Source organism: Triticum urartu, chromosome 6 (assembly GCF_003073215.2).
Source record: "Triticum urartu cultivar G1812 chromosome 6, Tu2.1, whole genome shotgun sequence".
NCBI lineage: Eukaryota > Viridiplantae > Streptophyta > Magnoliopsida > Poales > Poaceae > Triticum > Triticum urartu.
In genome coordinates this window covers 323,656,216-323,682,157 of record NC_053027.1, presented here as the reverse complement: position 1 = coordinate 323,682,157, position 25,942 = coordinate 323,656,216, and the positions used below count along the sequence as shown (strand labels likewise).

At 46.7% G+C, this 25,942-nt stretch overlaps 1 protein-coding gene across 2 annotated transcripts; it reads left to right on the top strand.

Annotated features, from left to right (window-relative positions):
• Positions 1–19,955: 19,955 nt before the first annotated feature.
• LOC125513376 (putative GPI-anchor transamidase) lies at positions 19,956–24,567 on the top strand. Of its 2 annotated transcripts, XM_048678482.1 has the most exons (11): positions 19,956–20,184; positions 21,107–21,148; positions 21,247–21,391; positions 21,873–22,102; positions 22,197–22,254; positions 22,781–22,858; positions 22,963–23,051; positions 23,577–23,658; positions 23,744–23,923; positions 23,992–24,125; positions 24,198–24,567. In XM_048678482.1, the coding sequence occupies exons 1-11, from the start codon at positions 19,985–19,987 to the stop codon at positions 24,361–24,363; spliced, it is 1,404 nt and encodes a 467-aa protein (XP_048534439.1). In that variant the 5' UTR covers positions 19,956–19,984; the 3' UTR covers positions 24,364–24,567. The 2 variants fall into 2 exon arrangements, with proteins under 2 accessions (XP_048534439.1, XP_048534440.1); XM_048678483.1 differs by having other exon boundaries at positions 23,992–24,567.
• Positions 24,568–25,942: the final 1,375 nt, after the last annotated feature.

Below are 25,942 nucleotides of genomic sequence, written 5' to 3'. Positions count from 1 at the left end.
CCTCGCCGCTCCCGCGCACCCCCAGGTGCGCCAGGAGGCTTCATTGACACTGGCGCGACCAGAAGCACCGGACGCCCACTCGTGCTCGCGCCACCTCCGATGGGCACCGGCACGAGCGTTGCCACCCGCGGAGTGCCGCCCTACCATCCTCAGGGCGGCGCAACATGGAGCGTGGGGCACTTCAGCGAGGTCTTCGGGGCAGCGGCCTCGGAGGCCTACGTGCCGCGCATGATAGACCAGGAGTATGCGCTGGAAGACGACCCTGGCTCATTCCTCAAGCCGGGGTGGGAGGAGGAGGCGCTGGAAGTTGAGGCCTTCTAGGAGCTCCCCGAGCGCGCCATGAGCCTCACCAACCATGCCGGCGACGACAGATACAGGGTACCACTAATCTCTCAGGAGCAATCTTATGCTAACCATGGGTCACAGGAGGATCAGGTCACAACGGCGGACGGCGGTCCCAGCTCAACGGCCTCCCTCCCACTAGGAGGAGCGCACCGAGAGCTGCAGGGGAGGGGCCGGGAGCCAGGTCCCTCCCTGCATCGCGCGGAGCAAGGCACCCCCTGGAGGTAGGCCCTCTGTCGGGGAGGTGCTGGTGAGCCTTCCCCCGATAGAGGACCCGTGGTCGCCGAGGGCGCCGCGGGCGTCCCCTTTGCCCCTTGGTTTCGTCCTGGTTTCTGGTCGAACCAACGGTGGTCGAGGGCGGCGCAAGGCGGGGCCCTCACCTGGCGATATGAAGTAAGGCTCACGCTTGTTAAGATCTCCGCTCGTGACACTCTCACGTAATAATGAGTGGGGCTATACACGCCTCGGAGTCTCAGGAGCGCCGCCCTCGGGCCTCGGGGGCTCCCTCCCACGCCTAGTGATAGCACTTAGCTCCGCGCTGGTGAGAAGACAAGAAGACTAGACTAGGTGCCGGACGCGGCCATTTGCTCTTAACCTCTTTTCTGTAGCCTTGTTTCTGGCTTTGGATTTAAGTTGAAGTTGAATTTTCATTGGTATGCGCGGGGGGTGTCTTTTCTCAAGTCGTGCGATTTCTTGCAATCTGGTTCCTTGCCCTGATTCGGAGTTCACACCAGCTGCCTCCCCCCTCACGAGATCCTCGCGAGCGGGGGCTGAGCGCGGCGCATGCACGTGGCGCACACGACCTTCCGTGGCTGGCGCTTGCTCCTCGCGAGGCCCTCTCGGGCGGATCGGGAGGCCCCTCAGAAGCTCATGACCTCACGAGCCGGTCGGGAACCGGCCCTGACTAAGGTAAACTGCAGCAGTAAGCTCGCGTCGGGCTCACGGGCTCATAAAAACACATCTTCAGCTTGGCCTAAGGAATAGAGGCAGTAATCTGTTTACATGAGGGGCTCTCCCTCCCAAAATGCTCTTACAATTTTCAGGGCCGTGCCCAAGTTTTTACTTGCAGGGTCAGCAACAAGGAAGCACGGGCTCAATCGGACATATCGCTCACCGCATCCTTCGGGTCGCCCTCAGACGCGTCGTTGGCGTCGTCGTTACCATCGCCGGCATCACCGTCCTCATCGCCGGCATCACCATCACCATTGCTGGCGTCGCCCGCACCATCGTCGACCACGCCGCCTTCATCCGCAGCGACTACCACCGCGTCATCCTCGGAGGTGAAGGCCCTGACTAGAGCATCCACATTGTCCTCTACCCAGCGTGCTGGGTCGCCCCAGATGGCCTCGGGCATAGGGGCAATGGCGGCATCGAAGTCAAAGTTGGGGTAGGTGTTCTAAGGGTGGCTGAAGACACGGGAGAACGCGCGCTTGAGCAGGCAGCGGCTTCTCTCCTCAACAAGCACGCGAGCCCTCTCGGATCGATTCTCCAGGCGTGTCACCATGTCGGTGAAGAAAAGGAGATGGCTGGCATAGTCATTCGAGTGGGGATGAGGTGCATCTTCATCGCAGATGGCGCCCATCGCCGTGTTGGCTCTGACTCTGAGGCTTTGGAGCATGGGGGCATGCTCGTGCTCCAGCATCCGCCGCCGGAGCGCTTCCTCCCTGCTCTGCTGCGTGGAGGACTCGGCGCCGGCGACCCGCTGCTGAAGGGAAAGCAGCTCGACACGAGCGGAAGCCAGCTCAGCTTGCACTAAGGTCAGAACGACTGCGGCGGCTTTCTCACGATGTTCCGCCCCATCCAACCCTGACCTGAGGGCATTAGTCCTGCCCTCAGCCTCGGCTTCCACAAGCTTCAACTTCAGGTCGTACCTGCTCACAAGATCCGCGCGAGCCTCGGCCACCCGGCGGTTGACTTCCTCCCGGGCCTTGGCCTCGCGCGCGTCGACAACATCCTTAGCTTGGGCAACCTGGCACTCCCTCTTCTCCAACCGCTCAAGCTCAAGGCTGCGCTCCGTGGCTTCCAGCGCCAGCGCTTCCTCGTGCCTCAGGATCTCCTCCTCCTCGGCAGGGGTCCCCTTCATCGACACTAGGGCGGCCTTGCGCGCCTCCACTTGCTGCTCTAGGGAGGCACTCCATGCTTGGAGCTCCCACGCGCGTTTCTCTGCGATCTCGTGGCGTCGATCACCTTCCTGGGCTTCGTCCAAGGCTCGGGCGCAAGCTTCGCGCGAGGTCACGAGAGACGCCTCGGCCTTCGCATTATCAAGCTCGCATTGGTGGCGCCCGAGGTTGATGGCCACCTTCAGTTTATGCCACTCTTCCACCAGCCGAAGACACTCGGCCTCGAGGCGCGCGTCTACATCCGCGAGCTCCCTGCCAAGCCGGCTCGTCGCGCCCATCGCCTCCCGGAAGAGCTCGTGGCGGACGACGCTCTGTTCGTGCGCAACCTTGAGCATGCGGCCGACTCCGTCCTCCACAGCAGAGGCCGTCGACGGGATCCGAAGCGGCTCTCCCCCTTCCCGCAGTGGGCTAGGGGCTGGCACCCCTCCGGTCGCCGACTGGGATTTGGCAGGAGCCCGGTTGGGTTGAGGCTCGCCGCTCGAAGAAGGAACCAAGACCGAAGCCATCCAGCCGCCTTCTATAACCAGAGGAGGAGCCCTCGGCACGCTCGTCACACCCCTGACGAGGCCACGAAGAAGAGACGGTAGGAGCGCGGGCTCAAGGCACCAAGCTAGCACGTCTGCCTCACCAGCCGACCTCACGATGGGGGCATCATGCTGGCCTGGGACGCTCAAGGCCAGTGGGAGATCCAAGGCAGGAGGAGGTTGCTTCCTGAGGGGCTTCGTAGCCTTAGCAGATGGGATCCTGAAGATCCACCGTCAGGAAGGGAAGCATCACTCAAGGAATTACAAAGATAAGGTACTTACTCATCTATGGCGATGTACTTCCTCTGTTTCAACGGCCGGGAAGCACCGCTGCTGCAGCTTGGGGACCACTTCCTCTTGCGGAGCACATCGAAGTCTACATGGCGCCGACCGAAGCGTTGGGCGTGGCGACCAACGCAGGGCGCGGCTGGTGAAGCGCCCGAGGAGGTGACCTCAAGAGTGCCAAGCTGGGGAGAGCCATCAAGTACCGCCTCGTGATGGCCTCTACAGGCCTCGGGAGCTTTGGCTTCGGGGGCAGCGGGTTGCGTTGCCCCCTCAACTGCCACCTCAGCATGAGAGTTACGGGCTCCCGAAGATGACGCCTCAGGAACTGCGGGAGGCTTCGACACCTGGGCTCCCGCGCCTCCGGCCTTTGGTGGTGCTTACCCTCCTGCGTCCACTCTTGGGGCAAGTTCGGCGCCGGCGACAAGGAGGGGAACCACGGTGATGGGGTTCTCGCGGGACCCCTCAAGGCCAACCGGACGCAGCCCCCATTTGTCAAAGGGGGCATCTGCCCCGCGAACTCCACCCTGTTCGAGCAACCGTACAAGAGACAGCCCACCGGTGGCATATCGGCTGGCGAGGGGTTGCCCACCAGGACCTCGAGCACCGTTCTTCGTGCCTCAAGTGGAAGCTCTGACTCCTGGAGCATCATGCGGTCCGGGCCGATAGATAGGGCCCACATCGGCTGGGAATGGCGCTGGAGTGTGGCAACGTGGCGTCGGAGGAACTCCTTCATCACCATGGGCGCGGTCAAGCCAAGGTCTTTCAACCTCCTCAGTCGGAGCCAAAGGAAGGCAATGCGGGGGCTCGTAAGCCTCTCGTGAGCCCAGCCGGAGCTGGGAATTGCAGGCGCAGAAGGAGGCAAGAGCAAAGGACTGAGCACTTCGACATCCACATACACCCACCGCGTCTGGAACCCACTCGCGGACGGTGGGAGCTCAAAGTCAATCCCCGAGCCGGCCGTCGCCACCACATCCTGGAAGCTTAGGCACCCTGAGCATTGTCGGGGGTCGGTCAGGTGCAGCGAGAAGAAATGGCGCAGAAGTGCCATGGAGGGGGCGATGCCCACCATGGCCTCGTAGACAAAGGCAAAGACGGCAAGAAGAGTGACAGATTGGGGATCTAGGTGCAGCAGATGAATCTGGTAATGGGAAAGCACGGCGTTGAAGAAGGCAGAGAAGGGGGGACCAGGCCGGCCCACAGGGCGTCGACGAAGAACTGGACCTCAGTGGTTGTTTTATCGACAGAAGCTCGGTACGCAGGCTAGGCCGCCATCCCTCCCCATTCGTTGAAGCTGGTGGCAAGCGCAAGGCGGACCTTGTCCATGGCCTCCTCATTGAGCACCCACGATTGACCGACGGCGGGCTCGACGGCCAAAGACGGGCTGGTTGAGGACAGGGGCTTCTTCCCTTTCTCTGTCCGGTTCAGCGCCATGGTGATGGAGAGGACTGAGCTCAGGTCGGATGCAGAAGAGGCTGAGGTTCGAAGAAGCGGAGGAGTCGGGGAGTGCGTTGCCAGCAAGGGGGGAATAACTGTGTAGGACATCGTGGCCGCCTAGCCAGGCGGATATCAAGGCTGCATGGGGAAGTGGGGATGCTCACGTCCAATCAATCGCCACGCATCAGGCGGGGCCGTAGGCTGTTGGGGCATGCGATGCTCCGCACTTGCCCTTCGGCTTCACCTCGAAGCCAAGCCCAAGCGCACCTTGGGCCCGGGGGCTACTGTCGGTGTTCTGGGAACGGGGGTCCCCAGACTTGCCTGCCTGCGGCCCGCAGGCGTGGCTCCACCAGCGGCCCTGTACGACACATCTTCACCAGCAAACACTCAAGACCCTCGCCAGGGGACTAGCCTCGCGAGGCAGACGACGCAAGACCTCCTCAGGGGCGGCCTCATCACCAGGCTGGCTCGCGAGAGGCGAAGAGATCAAGGCAAGGGACACCTCGCGAGGTTTGTGTGACGCAAGCCATGACGACTGGAGCCAGGCGGGCGCCAGCGCGCGCAGTGTCCTCGTTTCCTCTTTGGTGCTAAAGGAGCAGGCACGGGCGAGGAGTCCCGAGGCATCAGGCAAATGTTTCCATATCGGTGCAACAAGACCAAGACCAGCAGGACAGTAGGACGGAGGTCACCGTGGAGCCCAAGACGGCGCCATCTCCAGAGCCTTTGGCAGACGAAGACTATTTTTGTTAGGATAGCTTGTACTAGTTGTCTCCCTTTGAATTTGGTGGTTGTGGGATCCCTTCCCGCCCAATATTTGGGAAGAGGACCCGGGCCTCTATATATAGGACTAGCCACCACCATAGGGAGGCATCTGATTCTGATCCGAGACAGCATCGAGTCACCAAGCACAAGAACACCTCACCTCAGGAGGTTGTTCTTCCCTTCTAACTATTCATCCTCAGCCTAAAAGGCAATCCACCACACCACACTGGAGTAGGGTATTACACCACAACAGTGGCCCGATGATACGTCTCCAATGTATCTATAATTTTTGATTGTTCCACGCTATTATATTATCTATTTTGGATGTTAATGGGCTTATTTTTACACTTTTATATTATTTTTGGGACTAACCTATTAACCGGAGGCCCAGCCCAAATTGTTGTTTTTTTGCCTATTTTAGAGTTTCACCGAAAAGGAATATCAAACGGAGTCCAAACGGAATGAAACCTTCGGGAGCGTTATTTTTGAAACAAACGTGATCCCGGAGACTTGGAGTGGACGTCAAGAATCAATCGAGGAGGCCACGAGGCAGGGGGCGCGCCCACCCCCTAGGCGCGCCCTCCACCCTCGTGGGCCCCTCGTTGCTCCACCGACCTACTTCTTCCTCCTATATATATCCATGTACCCCGCAAACATACAGGAGCACCATGAAAACCTAATTCCACCACCGCAACCTTCTGTATCCAAGAAATCCCATCTTGGGGCCTTTTCCGGAGCTCCGCCGGAGGGGGCATTGATCACGGAGGGCCTCTACATCAACTCCATGGCCCCTCCGATGATGTGTGAGTAGTTTACTTCAGACCTTCTGGTCCATAGCTAGTAGCTAGATGGCTTCTTCTCTCTCTTTGGATCTCAATACAAAGTGCTCCTCGATTCTCTTGGAGATCTATTTGATGTAATCTTCTTTTGCGGTGTGTTTGTCGAGATCCGATGAATTGTGGGTTTATGATCAAGTTTATCTATGAACAATATTTGAATCTTCTCTGAATTCTTTTATGTATGATTGGTTTATCTTTGCAAGTCTCTTCGAATTATCAGTTTTGTTTGGCCTACTAGATTGATTTTTCTTGCAATGGGAGAAGTGCTTAGCTTTGGGTTCAATCTTGCGGTGCTCGATCCCAGTGACAGAAAGGAAACAACACATATTGTATTGTTGCCATCGAGGATAAAAAGATGGGGTTTACATCATATTTCATGAGTTTATCCCTCTACATCTCATCTTGCTTAAGGCGTTACTCTGTTCTTATGAATTTAATACTCTAGACGCATGTTGGATAGCGGTCGATGTGTGGAGTAATAGTAGTAGATGCATAATCGTTTCGGTCTATTTGTCTCGGACGTGATGCCTATATACATGATCATGCCTAGATATTCTCATAATTATTCACTTTTCTATCAATTGCTCGACAGTAATTTGTTCACCCACCATAATACTTATGCTATCTTGAGAGAATCCACTAGTGAAACCTATGGCCCTCGGGTCTATTTTCCATCATACAAGTTTCCAATCTACTTTATTTTGCTATCTTTTACTTTCAATCTATATCATAAAAATACCAAAAATATTTATCTTATTATTATCATCTCTATCACATCTCACTCTTGCAAGTGGCCGTGAAGGGATTGACAACCCCTTTATCGTGTTGGTTGCGAGGTTCTTATTTGTTTGTGTAGGTACGAGGTGACTCGCGCGTGGTCTCCTACTGGATTGATACCTTGGTTCTCAAAAACTGAGGGAAATACTTACACTGCTTTACTGCACCACCCTTTCCTCTTCAAGGGAAAACCAACGCAGTGCTCAAGAGGTAGCAAGAAGGATTTCTGGCACCGTTGCCGGGGAGATCTACGCCAAGTCAAGACATACCAAGTACCCATCACAACTCTTATCCTTCGCATTACATTATTTGCCATTTGCCTCTCGTTTTCCACTCCCCCACTTCACCCTTGCCGTTTTATTCGCCCTCTTTTCCTTTCGCCCTCTCTTTCCGTTTGCCTCTTTTTCTCTTGCCTCTTGTTGCTTGTTACCCTTATGGCTTTACCAAAAGGTGTTGATCCTCACCTTAGAAGGTTGGAAGAAATCGAAAACAACGTCAGAAGTTTTATGTCCTTGCAATTTGAGCATAATAATTTCTTTAGAAACGAGCTTAAAGAACAAAAAGGTTTTATCGGTTTCATGAATAAAGAGCTCGATGATATGTCTAAGGAATTTTATGGTTTGAAATCTCAGTTTGCTCATCTTGAAAAATTAATTGCCCAAATTTCTGATAAGCAGGTCACTTTAGTTAATAAGATGGCCGCTAAACTAGAAGAGTTAGATAATAAAGATGAAGATCTAAAAGTTATTGATGTGTCCCCTATTAAATCTTTGTTTTGCAATATGAATCTTGATAATGATGGGACTGGAGATGAGTCAACTTTAGTTAGAAGGCGTCCCAAAAATTCGGAGTTTTTAGATCTTGATGCAAAAATTATTAAAAGTGGGATTGAAGAGGTCAAAACTTTAAATAGCAACAAACCCACTATCTTTGATTTCAAGGAATTTAATTATTATAATTGCTCTTTGATAGAGTGTATTTCCTTGTTGCAATCCGTGCTAAATTCTCATGATTATAGTCAAAATAAAGCTTTTACTAAACATATCATTGATGCTTTGATGCAATCTTATGAAGAAAAACTTGAGTTGGAAGTTTCTATCCCTAGAAAACTTTATTGTGAGTGGGAACCTACTATGAAAATAAAAATTAAAGATCATGAATGCTATGCTTTGTGTGATTTGGGTGCTAGTGTTTCCACGATTCCAAAAACTTTGTGTGATTTGCTAAGTTTCCGTGAATTTGATGATTGTTCTCTAAACTTGCACCTTGCGGATTCCACCATTAAGAAACCTATGGGAAAGATTAATGATGTTCTTATTGTTGCAAATAGGAATTATGTGCCCATAGATTTCATTGTTCTTGATATATATTACAATCCTTTATGTCATGTTATTCTTGGTAGACCTTTCCTTAGAACGATTGGTGCAACTATTGATATGAAGGAAGGGAATATTAAATTCCAATTTCCATTAAGGAAAGGCATGGAACACTTACCTAGAAATAAAGTTAAATTACCATATGAATCTATTATGAGAGCCACTTATGGATTGCCTACCAAAGATGGCAATACCTAGATCTATCCTTGCTTTTATGCCTAGCTAAGGGCGTTAAACGGTAGCGCTCGTTGGGAGGCAACCCAATATTATTTTTATTTCTTGATTTTTGCTTATGTTTTGTAATGAAAAATTTATCTAGCCTCTGTTTTGTTTGTGTTTTTTGTGTTTAATTAGTGTTTGTGCCAAGTAGAACCGTTGGGAAGACTTGGGGAAAGTCTTTTTGATCTTGCTGTAAAAAACAGAAACTTTAGCGCTCACGAGAATTGCTGCCATTTTTTATTGGAGAGTGATATTTAGTTAATTCTTTTTGCAGATGATTAATAGATAAATTCCTCACGTCCAGAAATTTATTTTAGAATTTTTGGGGTTCCAGAAGTTTGCGTTAGTTACAGATTACTACAGACTCTTCTGTTTTTGACGGATTCTGTTTTTTGTGTGTTGTTTGCTTATTTTGATGAATCTATGGCTACTAAAAGAGTTTATAAACCATAAAGAAGTTGGAATACAGTATTTTTAACACCAATATAAATAAATAATGAGTTCATTACAGTACCTTGAAGTGGTGTTTTCTTTTCTTTCGCTAACGGAGCTCACGAGATTCTCTTGTTAAGTTTTGTGTTGTGAAGTTTTCAAGTTTTAGGTAAAGATTTGATGGATTATGGAACAAGGAGTGGCAAGAGCCTAAGCTTGGGGATGCCCATGGCACCCCAAGGTAAAATACAAGGACACCAAAAAGCCTAAGCTTGGGGATGCCCCGGAAGGCATCCCCTCTTTTGTCTTCGTTCATCGGTAACTTTACTTGGACCTATATTTTTATTCGCCACATGATATGTGTTTTGCTTGGAGCATCTTGTATGATTTGAGTCTTTGCTTTCTAGTTTACCACAATCATCCTTGCTGTACACACCTTTTGAGAGAGACACACATGAATTAGAATTTATTAGAATACTCTATGTGCTTCACTTATATCTTTTGAGTTATATAGTTTTTGCTCTAGTGCTTCACTTATATCTTTTAGAGCACGGCGGTGGTTCTATTTTATAAAAATAATTGATCTCTCATGCTTCACTTATATTATTCTGAGAGTCCTTTAGAACAATATGGCAATTTGCTTTTAGGCATAATAAAAACTTTCATATAAGTGCATTGAATACTAAGAGAAGTTTGATACTTGATGATTGTTTTGAGATATGGAGATGGTGATATTAGGGTCATGCTAGTTGAGTAGTTGTGAATTTGAGAAATACTTGTGTTGAAGTTTGTGATTCCCGTAGCATGCACGTATGGTGAACCGTTATGTGATGAAGTCGGAGCATGATTTATTTATTTCTTGCATTCCTTATGAGTGGCGGTCGGGGACAAGCGATGGTCTTTTCCTACCAATCTATCCCCCTAGGAGCATGCGCGTAGTACTTTGTTTCGATAACTAATAGATTTTTGCAATAAGTATGTGAGTTCTTTATGACTAATGTTGAGTCCATGGATTATACGCACCCTCACCCTTCCACAACCGCTAGCCTCTCTAGTACTGTGCAACTTTCGTCAGTACCATAAACCCACCATATACCTTCCTCAAAATAGCCACCATACCTACCTATTATGGCATTTCCATAGCCATTCCGAGATATATTGCCATGCAACTTTCCACCGTTCCGTTTGCTATGACATGCTTCATCATTGTCATATTGCTTTGCATGATCATGTAGTTGACATCGTATTTGTGGCAAAGCCACCGTTCATAATTTTTTTCATACATGTCACTCTTGATTCATTGCATATCCCGGTACACCGTTGGAGGCATTCACATAGAGTCATATTTTGTTCTAAGTATTGAGTTGTAAGTAAAAATAAGTGTGATGATCATCATTATTAGAGCATTGTCCCAGTGAGGAAAGGATGATGGAGACTATGATTCCCCCACAAGTCGGTATGAGACTCCGTACGAAAAATAAAAAGAAAGAAAGAAAAGAGGCCAAAAAAAGAGAAGAAGACGAAGTCCCAACTAAAAATGAAATAAGAGAAAAACAGAGAAGGGACAATGTTACTATCCTTTTTCCACACTTGTGCTTCAAAGTAGCACCATGATCTTCATGAAAGAGAGTCTCTTATGTTGTCACTTTCATAAACTAGTGGGAATTTTACATTATAGAACTTGGCTTGTATATTCCAATGATGGGCTTCCTCAAATTGCCCTAGGTCTTCGTGAGCAAGCAAGTTAGATGCACACCCACTTAGTTTCTTTTGTTGAGCTTTCATATACTTATAGCTCTAGTGCATCCGTTGCATGGCAATCCCTACTCACTCACATTGATATCTATTAATGGGCATCTCCATAGCCCGTTGATACGCCTAGTTGATGTGAGACTATGTTCTCCCTTTTTTGTATTCTCCACAACCACCATTCTATTCCACCATAGTGCTATATCCATGACTCACGCTCATATATTGCGTGAAGATTAAAAAAGTTTGAGAACATCAAAAGTATGAAACAATTGCTTGGCTTGTCATCGGGGCTGTGCATGATTTAATACTTTGTGTGATGAAGATAGAGCATAGCCAGACTATATGATTTTGTAGGGATAACTTTCTTTGGCCGCCATGTTATTTTGAGAAGACATGATTGCTTAGTTAGTATACTTGAAGTATTATTATTTCTATGTCAATATTAAACTTTTATCTTGAATCTTTCGGATCCGAACATTCATGCCACAATAAAGAAAAATTATATTGAGAAATATGTTAGGAAGCATTCCACATCAAAAATTCTGTTTTTATCATTTACCTACTCGAGGACGAGCATGAATTAAGCTTGGGGATGCTTCATACGTCTCCAACGTATCTATAATTTTTTATTGTTCCATGCTATTATATCATCTATTTTGGATGTTAATGGGCTTATTTTTACACTTTTATATTATTTTTGGGACTAACCTATTAACCAAAGGCCCGGCTCAAGTTGCTGTTTTTTTTGCCTATTTTAGAGTTTCCCGAAAATGAATATCAAACGGAGTCCAAATGGAATGAAACCTTCGGGAGCGTTATTTTTGGAACAAACGTGATCCAGGAGACTTGGAGTGGACGTCAAGAATCAATCGAGGAGGCCACGAGGTAGGGGGCGCACCCACCCCCCTGGGCGCGCCCTCCACCCTCGTGGGCCCCTTGTTGCTCCACCGACTTACTTCTTCCTACTATATATATCCATGTACCCCGCAAACATGCAGGAGCACCACGAAAACCTAATTCCACCGCTGCAACCTTCTGTACCCAAGAGATCCCATCTTGGGGCCTTTTCCGGAGCTCCGCCGGAGGGGGCATTGATCACGGAGGGCCTCTACATCAACTCCATGGCCCCTCCGATGATGTGTGAGTAGTTTACCTCAGACCTTCGGGTCCATAGCTAGTAGCTAGATGGCTTCTTCTCTCTCTTTGGATCTCAATACAAAGTTCTTCTCGATTCTCTTGGAGATCTATTCGATGTAATCTTCTTTTACGGTGTGTTTGTCGAGATCCGATGAATTGTGGGTTTATGATCAAGTTTATCTATGAACAATATTTGAATCTTCTCTGAATTCTTTTATGTATGATTGGTTTATCTTTGCAAGTCTCTTCGAATTATCAGTTTGGTTTGGCCTACTAGATTGATCTTTCTTGCAATGGGAGAAGTGCTTAGCTTTGGGTTCAATCTTGCGGTGCTCGATCCTAGTGACAGAAAGGGAAATGACACGTATTGTATTGTATTGTTGCCATCGAGGATAAAAAGACGGGGTTTATATCATATTGCATGAGTTTATCCCTCTACATCATGTCATCTTGCTTAAGGCGTTACTCTGTTCTTATGAACTTAATACTCTAGATGCATGATGGATAACGGTCGATGTGTGGAGTAATAGTAGTAGATGTAGAATCGTTTCGGTCTACTTGTCTCAGACGTGATGCCTATATACATGATCATTCCTAGATATTTTCATAATTATTCGCTTTTCTATCAATTGCTCGACAGTAATTTGTTCACCCACCGTAATACTTATGCTATCTTGAGAGAAGCCACTAGTGAAACCTATGGCCCCCAGGTCTATTTTCCATCATACAAGTTTCCAATCTACTTTATTTTGCTATATTTTACTTTCAATCTATATCATAAAAATACCAAAAATATTTATCTTATTATTATCATCTCTATCAGATCTCACTCTTGCAAGTGGCCGTGAAGGGATTGACAACCCCTTTATCGCGTTGGTTGCGAGGTTCTTATTTGTTTGTGTAGGTATGAAGTGACTCGCGCGTGGTCTCCTACTAGATTGATACCTTGGTTCTCAAAAACTGAGGGAAATACTTACGCTGCTTTACTGCACCACCCTTTCCTCTTCAAGGAAAAACCAACACAGTGCTCAAGAGGTAGCACCCGAACCAGTATAAACTCTTGTGTCTCGTATTCCTTGGGTTCGTCGAGCTAGGCCGTGAGATCATACGGAGTGCGAGCTAGAGAGGAGGAGAGATCTTTGTGCGCACCCCAGTGTTCGAACCTCAAGGGTTTTGCCGGAACCCGAAATCCGACGGCGATCTCCAAACCTTCAATCGACCTTTGTGAACCACAATCACTCTTGGTTGCTGAAGATCTAGCTCGATGAAGATAACAACTCTTCAACATTCGAGCCGTAACCTATCCGTCTAGAGAGTGCGTAGCTCTCAAGAGTAATAGGTACAAGAACTCTCACTCAGAACTACTGTGATGCTAAACCACTGTCTAAGTTTGGGCTCTTGATTTTTCTCTCGATGGATCTTAAACTCAAATCACTCGGAGAGGGGTTGCTCAAATTAATCAATCTTCTCAGAAATCTCAAGCGAAGCAGCCAACAAACAATGTCAAAGTGGGTGGCTATTTATAGCCGCAGCCTTCCCTGATGGGAAATGAGCAAATTAGACATCGAGAGAAGCCAATGGCCGAACGACACGAGTCCAACGGTCGGATTTGAGCACAACGGTAACATTGCCTGCGGAGCAAGTAATGCTAACTCCTCGGTCTGAGACAAATATCTCACAGCGAAGAAGATCACAGTCTCTTGCTGGCAAGTATTTGCTCGAAACACAAAGAGATTTCTCTCACAACTTTGATAGGTTTTGGCTAAGCATCACAACGGATCTAAGCTTCGAGAACCTATACCCCTCTTAATAGTACGGAGGTCCTATGACTCAAATGAATAGAAGAAGAAAGATGAAAAGAATACGACATCTTCAATTTATCTTCGACTTCCATTCGTTGCAGTCAATTTCTTCGGACGGCCATACCGAAACATATGCTTCGCTTCAGCAGTAAACTTTCGAGGGGTTAATTCCTTCACATCAATCTTCTCGTCTATATGAATTCAACAAATATAGCTCGTTCTTCTCTACAGCGCAGATGTACTTCGGTGAAGTTCCTTGAAGTTGGCACCGGAGATAGCATTCTCTTCGATTTTGTATGGACCTTTTCTCTCTGTATGCACTAGCAAACAAATCAGTCCATACCTGTTTCTGTCAACAATCTCCAAAACAAAGGTAGAAAAATACTGCACCAAAAGTAATGACAAGCTCGAGAGGCTGAAGCCGACTCAGAGGAACGGCATGGGTGCCGGTGGCGTTGAGGGAAACGCCCAAAGCCTCCTTAAAGTAGAAGGCAGAGCCAGGATTTGAAGACGGGGAGAGCAAATATGACAATCTTCAAAGACCGTATATATCAACGCTCATGTAACATCACCACATTTTTGCAACAACGCTAATATTTGTGTAAGACATAAGCACAAGGATAAATGTATGTTTGAAAATTATGGGTCTAATTTAGCCATATGATTATCTAGAAGTTATGTATGGATTAATATTCTCTCACTAGAGTTGGCCTAGATATTGAATCAGGTTCAGAAAAATCAATTGTCGTTCTTTATATTAAACTAGAGAAGCATATTTCACACAAAAAGATAAATTAGATCTCTACGTCTAATCATGAACATATAATTACAAACATATAACTACTATTACTAAGTCATTAGACCTGAGCACATGACGTAATAGAGATTAGGAGTACATATACCTTGAGAAATTGATCTGGTAGAGCATCTATAGCCGGGCCTCTCATACCCATCTCAAACGCTCGGACATGTCATCCGGTCACTGATCGGTCAAAAAGTTTGACCCAACCGGACCTCTTAAACCGCGGACAAACGCCCGGGTTGACCGGCATCCCTCATATCTAGCTCAAATATAGGGCGGATATGGGACGGCCTGGGCACACCCTGGCGCGTTCGCCTGATAGGCCCGGCCCACCAATGACCCCACAAAAAACTCCAATCCGGGCGGTGAGCTCAAACCCTAGTTCACTCTCTCCCTCTCTCTCTCTCTCGCTCGCTCTGTCCACTCCTCTCTCTCTCCGGTTTCGATCTCATCCACCAAGATGAGCAACTCCGGTTCGAAGCTCAACTACGAGGAGGAGATGGCCCTCCGCATTGTGCTGGAGCGGTCCAAGGTGGAGACCGGCGGCAACTCCGGATCTGGAGCGTCGCCGCAGCTCCCGCGTCGCCGCAGCGCGGACCCCGGAGCTGGACCCTTCCTGCCCACGCGTAGCGACACAAGGAGAGCACAGTCCGCGCCCGCCGCTCCTCCATGCGGCCATCGCTGGGTGCTTGTGCCTACGCTGCCGGCCCGCACATGCACTCCGGAGCCGGAGGTGCGCGCCACGCGCTGCGAGAGGCAGTGTGCATGGGAGAGGGACATGGCGGAGCAGTCCGCGCGCCACCACCACGGGACGGATGCGACGCCGACGAGGACACGTGTCTCCTCGCATGGGTCTACCGCCACTCCCTCACGACGGTGGAGACAGACGCTCGCCGCCTCCGATGGAAGAATGCCAAGGGGCTCCGGCTTGCTATTGAGCAGTTAGAGTGCGAGGCGAAGGAGGCAGCGGTATAGAAGGCTCGGGTGGCAAGGTTGAAGCCGGAGCAGGACAGGACGGTCCGTCGGATGAAGGGGCTCATCGTCCTCTCCGACGACGGCGACAGCTGCACCTCCTCGTCGGACGACCAAGACCCTCCACCAGCCGCGGACGCCTACAGCTGCGCCGGCGACCGGAAGGGCAAAGGCCCGACGAGGAAGTGGTGATTCCGGCCTCCCTCCTCAATGTTTATATCGTTTTTAGTTGTAGACGTTTAAGAACTTGTTCGGGGACGAACTACGATCTTTTGGATGTGGTGAAGTATGTTAATGTTCGTTTGCAGCTGATCTTGTGTTCCTTTGCAGCCGATTTTTGGTGCCCGTCGTTTGATCACGTAAGATAGATTAACATTTGCATGTGTAATATGGATATAAAGTGTTGGATATGGGATACACGGATGCAGAGTGATAAATATGAGGGGTGCCTGGTCAGTGTCCGAGGATGCGCCAGGACACGTTCGCGGGCGTTTAAGGGGCCGAATTTGCTAAATCCAGCTATAGATGCTCTTAATGGGTGCACTCGACCAGACGTTGGTACAGGCGAGCGCAAGCTGACAATGGCAATCGGCAGAGGCCATCACACTATCACTGCAGAGGCCATCACATTATCACTTTGTGCCCAAATTGAAACAAGTATAGCAGAGAAAGATTACAAAACGAATCGCAGAAAGTCAGAAATAGACTATAAAGCAATTTAGACAACTGGTTTCGAACTGTTTAGAGCACTGTAACAAGCTTAAACATCTTATATAAGTGACCAGAGGGAGTACCTAAGAACCTAAAAGATCCATCATCATTAATTATTTATCTAAACATGCAGTTATTCACGTCACCATACATGCCCCACTCAGCCACTATTGCTCATGCGGCCATGTCATTTTCTTTTACCTCGCACGCCCTATTATCGTGAACTATAAGTCAGAAATTTTCGTAGATGTTTTAACAAAAATGATACACCTACGTAACTCTGTTACGTATGCTACGTAATCTTTTTTCCACCTAACTAAACGCCCCCAATTAATATTCAATTAAACATTGCCATGTCATCCATTACGTAGGATATGTAACAACCAGCCCGTAGATGTAGCATTGCTCATGTTTTAATCATGTCTGGTACTATGGTTGATTGAAGATTAACAGGGTTCTATGGTATCTCGCGGTGTCTACGGGTTGCTATGATGGAGCTCACCATGTCAGTGCGGGCTGCAATGAAACATCACTGACGGGATCGGATGCTGCTGTGACGCTCGTTGCGTCGCTACAGTGAATCATCACCGACGGTGTCGTGTGCTGCTATGGAGCTCGTCGCGTCGACGCGAGCTGTAGTGAAACATCACCGACGACTTCGGGTGCCTGCTATGAAGCACCGCAGGGTGGCCTTTGAAACATCGCCGGATTGCATTGAAGCGCCCCCGCCGGGCACTGTAAGTGCTGCGCGGCAGTGCCATGGGCTGCTGCCATGGACTGATGTGTGGTGTGTTGGTTGATCCTGCGACTGGGCTGGGGAGCGTGTGATCGAACGGCTCTGGGGGCGTCTATATTTGTAACAAATCAATCGGATGATTTGTAGCCCCCGCCATAAGACTATCCACAGTGGGAGTAACATAGGTAGTAGCATCACACATATCTAGACAAAATAGATGATGTGGCAAACAATAAATGAAGAAATAGAGGAAAGTGGTAACATAGCTAGTTACTAGTAGTATGAGACTACCCACTGTGGGAGTAATATAGGTGGTAACATCACACTTATCTAGGCAAAATAGATGATGTAGCATGTAATTAATAAAGAAAAAGAGGTATGTGATAACATAGCTAGTTACTGTAACATCACACGTGTCAAGAAAAGATGAGTCTATAACCTAATAAATGAAGTGATGCATGACACAACACATATGTTACTACCCACTGTGGAGGTTGTAACATAGACTAGTAACATATGCATGTTACTACTCTAAGTTACTACCCACTGTGACTAGTCTGAGTAACATCACACATATCAAGGCAAGATGAGTTTATAGCCTAATAAATGAAGTGTTGCATGTTATTACACATATGTTATTTCCCACTATAAAGCTATTAACATATGCATGTTACTAGTCTATGTTACTACTAGTCTAAGAAACACCATTTCGTGCGACGGTGGCGGTGGGTCCGTGAGACGAGCCTCTTAGGCCAACTCCACCGCGCGACTCCAAACGGACGTCTATTTTGTCCGGATTCTGTCCGTTTGGGTAGCGATTTGATGCCGTGTCCAAGCGTGTTCTGGGATGCGGTGGCCGTGCGCCCAGCGCGCGGCCGCATCCATTTGCCCCATCCTGTCCATCAGGGCCAAAAATGCCCATATTCTCATCAAAACTAATTTGCACGTGCAAATATTTGTCTGAAAATTAAAATAGTTTTACAACCCAATTGAAATTGTCCTTAATAAAAAAGTTTTACAACCAAATCGAAATTGTCTTGACTGAACATAAAATGAACCAATACGTCTATTGGTTGCCAATGTGATCCCACATGTGCTCAACCAAGTCATTTTGAAGATTCAAATGACTGTGCCAATCACGCATCTCACGGTGGAATTGCACAAATTGTTCAAATGTGGTCGGGTCTTGGTGCAGGGGCTCAATATTTTCACCTTGATAATCAAATCCTTGGTCGAAGATACTCTCATCACGCTCGTCCTCGACGATCATGTTGTGCATGATCACACAAGCATTCATCACCTCCCAAAGCTTCCTTTCATCCCATGACAGTGCAAGGTTTCGAACGATACCCCACCGGGATTGAAGCACACCAAAAGCACGTTCCACATCCTTTCTAACACTCTCTTGCATTTGGGAAAATCTCTTTCTCTTCTCACCTTGGGGTTTCGAGATTGTCTTCACAAAAGTTGACCATTGAGGATATATACCATCAGCTAGATAGTATCCCTTGTTGTACTGGTGGTCGTTGATCTCAAAGTTGACAGGTAGGGAGTGGCCTTCTGCAAGCCTTGCGAAAACTGGGGAACGCTGCAACACGTTGATATCATTGTGAGAACCTGCCATGCCGAAGAAAGAATGTCATATCCAAAGATCCTGTGAAGCCACCGCTTCTAATATGACAGTGCACGCGTTGACATGCCCCTTGTACTGGCCCTGCCAAACATGAGAATTGGTCGACGGCCCGGGCGGCCGCAAGGGGTTCGCGTTGGCCGATTCATTAATGCAGCTGGCACGACAGGTTTCCCGACTGGAAAGCGGGCAGTGAGCGCAACGCAATTAATGTGAGTTAGCTCACTCATTAGGCACCCCAGGCTTTACACTTTATGCTTCCGGCTCGTATGTTGTGTGGAATTGTGAGCGGATAACAATTTCACACAGGAAACAGCTATGACCATGATTACGCCAAGCTATTTAGGTGAGACTATAGAATACTCAAGCTTGCCAAGGGCATCCGTCTTGCATTCGAAGTATGGGTCATGAGCAACCACTCCCTCTCGGATACGATTGAACACATGCCTTGCCATTCGAAAACGGCGACGGAATTTATCCGGCTTAAAGAGCGGGGTGTTGGAAAAGTAATCGGCATAGAGCAGGGCGTGGCCTCTCTCCCTGTTGCGGTTCAGGTTGGGAGCACGGCCAGGGACTGACCCCCTGTACCGAGGAAGCTGCCGCTGAATATGGTCGTGAACGACCAGTGCAGCCACCACAAGATCGTCATCATCCGACGACGAATCGTCCGATGAACAAAGGAAGTGATGGAAGAAAAACTCGTCTCCACTGTCCATACCTTTGTTGGCAAAATGTCGAACACCTTGCGGTCGTGGTAACGAAGAGGCCGCGATGATCACCTCGACGCAGCAGGGATGGTTGCGGGCCGGCTACTGGCCACTCTGGAGCTCTCGTCGGAATCTGCCGCGGCCGCCGTGGTACGTCGCCGGCGGTCGTGCCCCCTCTGCTACCGGCAAAGACGACGACGACCAAACCTCCTCCGATCGACGACCAAAACTACGGCGAAAGCGCGGATGTGGTGGTGGTCATGTCGAGACGTGGTTTGGTATGGACGGCCGGGGGGCTGCGCGGTGAGGAGGCGTCCGGAGAATAGCGGCGGCGCCGGCGGCATGGCAGGGCGGGGAGAGATGGTGGAAGCTAGTGTCCCCGACAGGCGGGCCACGGGGGGACAAAGCCGTGCGTTGAGGCCGTCCGCGCGCGTCCGTTTCACCCCAAACCGAGCGCAAGTTTGGACCGGGGATAGGTCGAAAACGGACGGAATCCAGACATTTGTCCGTTTGAGTCGGCGCGTTGGGCCGTGCTATTTGTCTGTTTTACCCCAAACGGACGCACGGACAAGATAGGGTCGCGCGGTGGAGGTGGCCTTATTTCTTCCCCAGATTCCCAACCGGCATGTCCCTGATCCCGAGCGCTGCTCCGGCGGCGAGCATGGCGTTCGCCGGACGGGACCCCGCTGTCATCTCCCTCCTCAAGATGCTACCGCTGCTCGTGCTCCTCACCTTCTCCTCCGCCGCGGCGCCCCCGGCGGCGGCGTCACCCTCCGCCGTGCACAACAACAACTGGGCCGTGCTCGTCTGTACCTCTCGCTTCTGGTGAGCCATCATCTATCATGCCTGCGCCTTACCGCCTCGCCGCTCGTTGCTGCCTACTTGTCGCATCATAAATTTGCTGTGGATCAACGCAATTGTAGTGGGTTCAGGTTCACTGTGCTAAATGTAGCAGTGAGAGGTCTAAAGAAGCTAGGGTTTTGATGTAAGTGCTGAAAAGTACGCACGATTGATAGAAGTATCTGGATCCAATTGCTGTATGAATCAGCTTATTAATTTGTCTGTGTATCAACGAGTTTGTCCATCCCCTGTTTGCGAAGTAGTATACTCTATCGATGTCAGTGTATGGAGTGATTTAATTTTTTCTCACTGGTTGGAATCCATTTTGTAGTACCTTTACTCTTCTGATTGCGACATAGCTTAATGTTGTCATCATGGTGGAGCCAGCCTGTTCGTAGAGCCTGAGCAAGGTCTAATGGTGACCGCACTGGGAAACATTTGCCCATGAAGCTCTCTATCGAATTCTCCCTCCCTGTAATGACTTCAACAGAGGATCCAGGCTGAACCTGGGCAGCCTCCCAGGGTCGGCAGGGGTGGCTCTATCATTTTCTCGGCTGGTATGTGATACTAATAATAATGATGACTTAAAATATTTAAGCCGTGATGTAAGTTCAGCGAGCACAAGTGTCTTTTGACAAACATTTTGGTATGAACACTTGCACAATTGTAGTTTTTCCTTGAATACACAGAAGAAGAACGCCAAGAAGGCACATATGCACACAATTGTAGTTGTGTTAATGCCAGCTAATTTTTTTAGAAGTTTTCCTTTTGATACGGAAGTTTTGTTCCCATCTACCAATAGCATTTGAATATGTCCTTATGCTTTTATATTATCTGGTTGATGTTGGGTCCCGCTGCTTATCCCTGTTGTCACTTAAATCTGATCTATTATCCAAATGTTATGCAGGTTTAATTATAGACATATGGCCAACACGCTGTCTTTGTACAGGTAGTATACTAATTATAGTTATGCCGTTATATGCAAATATGAATCTATGTCCTATGTAAAGGTTATTCCTTATTAGTAAATATACCCTTTTTTTCCAGGACTGTTAAGAGATTGGGAATACCTGACGAGAGGATAATACTTATGTTGGCTGATGATATGGCTTGTAATCCTCGGAACAATTATCCTGCCCAAGTGTTCAACAATGAGAACCACCAGCTTAATCTTTATGGTGACAATGTTGAGGTGAATCTCTTTACTCTGAAAATATTGTTGCTGAATCATAACATTGTAGTTTGATAATCCCTCAGGTTGGCAATATTTTCCCTAGCCCATGATGTGCATGTATCATTGATACCAACGAGGTACCAAATCTACGAAATAGTTTATGATATTAAAGCATGCATACCCATTGTAAATGACCCTCTACGGTTCTTAACCTCTTTTACAACAAGTAGACACCTTGTTATATTGCAATACCTACAATCCTGATTTTCCCACTGAAAATATTATGAAACAACGCCTCCTAAAAGATGGTCAAATTTTGCAAAGTGATGGATACTTAAGACACTCGACACAGTTCAATATGGTCAGTTAGGTGATTTATGAAAGGTGGCAGCTGGCAATCCTTAAAGTTGTCCACTCATAATGCTATGCAATCTAGTCTTATTAAAAACTAATATCTTATCTTGCTATGCTGATTACTCTTTTGGTTTTCTAATGACAGGTTGATTACCGAGGTTATGAGGTTACAGTTGAAAACTTTTTGCGAGTTTTGACTGGAAGACATGAGAGCGCTGTACCAAGATCAAAGCGTCTCTTAAGTGATGAAGGAAGCCATATTCTTTTGTACATGACTGGACATGGCGGGGATGAATTTTTGAAGTTCCAAGATAACGAAGAACTTCAGAGCCATGATTTAGCAGATGCAGTAAAGCAAATGAAGGAGAAGCATAGGTTGAATTTTTTAATCATCAACATTTGGATGTTGGCTTGTGCCTCTTTGTTTCTGGGTTCGTGTACTGAACTTTCACCTTGGCCTTCCTTTCAGATTTAAAGAGTTGTTGATAATGGTAGATACCTGCCAGGCTGCTACTCTTTTTTCACAGGTTCGTTTCAAGTTGCTACAAGTTCGTCTTGACATATACCGAATTACTGTTATACATATTATCCATTTCATTTTGTAATCGCTCAAAATGTCTTTTACATTTTGGGTATCCTTCACAAATGTTCTTATATTGTTAGCAAGTGCGCAAACTATAGCATGTTGTACATCTATGAATTTTCTTCACATTTTTTGTTTTGTTTTGGGCACAGTTAGCTCTGGGTTCATCATTCTGAATTTATTTTTCATATGACCATATCATAGTATACACTTATGTAACATTCGTTGTTGCTGTACATCACTTTTTAGTATGAAATAGCTGTTTGGCATATGGGAGTGGCAAATGCTGCATATGGTGTTTGTGCTATATGGTATGCTAACCACTTGTGTTTCATGATTTGAATAATAGTTCACATAATTATAGAATCAGCCGATGATCTGCGCTGCTAGAGTGGACTTCACCCTTTCGACTTTTTGTATATCTGAAAGCTCTATCTAAAGGCTGTACCTGATATATTTAGTATCCACAGCTTCAATCACCTGGTGTTTTGGCGATTGGTAGCAGCATGAAGGGGGAAAACTCTTACTCTCACCATCTTGACTCAGACGTGAGAACATGCCCTATACAGTTATTTCAGATAGTATTTGCAAACTTATTTTACCTTATTACTTTGTCATGAAACTGGTTAATGTTATACATTTCTGGTGGCAGATTGGTGTTTCTGTTGTGGATAGATTTACCTTCCATACACTTGCTTTCTTTGAGAAGCTGAACATGTATAGCAATGCTTCATTGAACAGGTAAATTATACTTTACATGCTCTTCTCTTGAATTATGTATCTCGGTTGAAAGTTCATCAACTATCTATATGAGAAGGTGCTGGTCTTACTGCGATGTGTAACTCCTGAAAAATAGTCATTTACTTTTCTTTGTTTGGTGTTAAACTTTGTGTTATGCCAGATGATGATCTAACTGTGATGTACAATTTGCTTCACTGTTTCTATATTAAGATATAGTTGATGTTCTTGTTCAGTTTTCATATTTCTATGTAATACGATGTGAAAAGATGGTCTGCATCATTTGGGTGCTTTCTGTATTAATGTGCTTTCTTTCGAACTCACATAAAATAATTGAAATAACTGCAGGCTAATCAGATTGCAGTGAACTTAAAAAATTAATTCAGACTGTTTTCTGTATTCACAAGAATTAGGAGTCAGTTGTGTCCTCTATTCTTAATTACGCGCAATAGCACTCAACTAGATTCAATCTTATGTTTCTACACACAATGTACCTGGGTGGTTACAACCTTGCCTTTTATGTTCCAGTCTTTTCAACTCATACGACCCTTCTATGCTGCTGTCTACTGCATATTATCGAATGGATCTTTACAAGCGTGCATTAAACGAGGTAATGGAAAGATATATCTATTTCTAATGGCTGCTATGTTGTCCACGACTAAGCCTTCTTTTCCTTTTATCCTGTCCTTGACCAGGTCCCAGTGACAAATTTCTTTGGATCAGTCATGAAGACTATCCACACTGATTCAGCCTACACAGGCTTTCTAGCTGCACATGACGCGGAACTCCCCCTTTCTGCAGGAAATAATATACTTGATCATGTCATGTCACAGAATGAGGCTAGTGCAAGAAGATCGAACATAGAAGAGATGAATGTGAGTTTTAGTAAGTTTTGCATTTCATTTATTTGAGAGACTAATACTTTGTGAATTGCAACATCCAGGAGGCACAATTAATGTCCCATGGATGGACAGAGGTCCTGCTAGAGCAGCTGGAAGACAAAAATTCTGATGTTGTTGTGATGTATGGTCTGGGAACTATGGGCATATTGCTGGCAATTTCAACCTGGCTATCAATGTAGGAACTCTGAAGTGTGCTCTTAACACATCATCTTCTTGCAGAAAAACTTAGTCATACTAACTTTCACAGGATGGGACCAAGAAGAATGAAAAGAAGAGAGATACTTTGGCGGTCAACATTCTGTATTTCCTTTTTACCTAATCATAGCATCCATTCAGTTTGGAACAAATTGTTGTATGTAGTTTTCGCATGGTACCCTCTACTTTTTGGATACGTAGCTCGATATGTTTCGTAGTCATTTTTATGCATCTGTGCTCCTGCATCACATATTGTACCTGTCAGATTATTTCATTGCTACTTGAAAATATTTCCATGTAGCATAGAATCTGGAGTTTGATGACCTCGGCTAGATCTGGATATGAATATGTACCCCAAACTTAAAATGCTGAGTGTTCTTTTAGTCCAAGATAATACACTTCATTCAGTCTGGAATTGTTCAGCACTTGGCAGGTCGTCTTTTATTTGGACTAGATATATTACAATATTTACTCCATTTACCACCTACAATTTTCAGTTTAAGGAAAACTCCATTACCCCCCTATGCAGTCCATTGCATCTTATAACGACTTTTGCCTTGATGCCTACTTTATGTGCTATTAGAGGTTACTTAAGGCCAAATGTGTATATCTGTATGAAGATTTTTTTTTCATAATATATGATTAATTTTATCTTTGTATGCATTGCTCTGTATGTGAAGTGTCGCTATTGTTTTCATTACTGCATAATACAACCGAAAGGTGTGTTTTTTATGCTCAAGTACAGAACTAATAAGCTGGTCATGGGCCTCATAGGACGGTATGCACAGAAGCTGTGCACCCAGTAGAACCGTGGACATGCTGCTAAGGCAAATGAGATGAGCATAGATTATGTTCCATCAGGGAGCATTGCACACCTGCATGTGCTCAGTGGTATCTATGCCACTAGTTGGCATGCCATTAAGAAATTACCGTCCTTTGTGAAAATGTTTGATAGGCTTCTTTATTCATAAGATTATGCTATTTGTCATGTCAGGGTTTTCAGTTGGATGCTGTATTTTATTGATTATGTTAATGCCAGAATCATGTATCTCTTGTTTTGAGCGGTTATGGCATGCCAACTATTATAACTTATGGAATTATGAGGTATATGCTATAGAACTCTGTCAAACGGCAAATAGCAGTTATAAACTCATTTGTAAACCAAAACAATGAGAAGATTGGCATTTCCTCTGATAAGACTGGGAAGTCTGGTGCTTCTTCTCAGCAAGCTGAGCTGACTGTTTGTGGCTGCAACCTATGCATGACTGGGATCAAGAGAAGGGAAAAATTCTTGAATATCACTGATGGGTCCTTCCTCTATATATTGAGCTCAGGAAGAAAATCCACATGGGTTATCGATGATAAAAAGTTTGTGCCCATGTATTTTGTCATCACCTATGTTTGAGGGTCCTTTGTATTAATTATTATTGACCTTATTTTGGCCCTGGTATCTGTCCTATTTATGTTGTGCCAAAGTAGGAATGGTTGTCCATTGTGGCAGTAGCCGAAAACTGTCCACCAGACATCGATATTGTCATGCCTATTGAAGGACTTTCATGCACCTACAAGAGTATGCAACAATGGGGAAAAAAGAGTGCCGATTGCACATCTACCAGATCTGTTATACTATATATTCTGACCTTAGAGCGACCTGAGTTCAGGACAGCTCCAGTACTTATTGTACAATAACAACACAGTGGGTGGTTTAGGGTGCAGTTTTGGATGCATTGCTGCATAATATTTTCTATAAATCAGATCCGATTGGTGGGTGCAAGTTATTACTGGAGTTATGAGCGA

What these genes read in the sequence shown, in the direction of transcription:
- LOC125513376 (XM_048678482.1), top strand. Translation starts at nt 19,985, where the DNA reads ATGTCCCTGATCCCGAGCGCTGCTCCGGCGGCGAGCATGGCGTTCGCC. An exon ending in GTCTGTACCTCTCGCTTCTG is followed by an intron (nt 20,185 to 21,106) that starts GTGAGCCATCAT and finishes AATGTTATGCAG; the next exon opens with GTTTAATTATAGACATATGG. An exon ending in CAAATGAAGGAGAAGCATAG is followed by an intron (nt 22,103 to 22,196) that starts GTTGAATTTTTT and finishes CCTTCCTTTCAG; the next exon opens with ATTTAAAGAGTTGTTGATAA.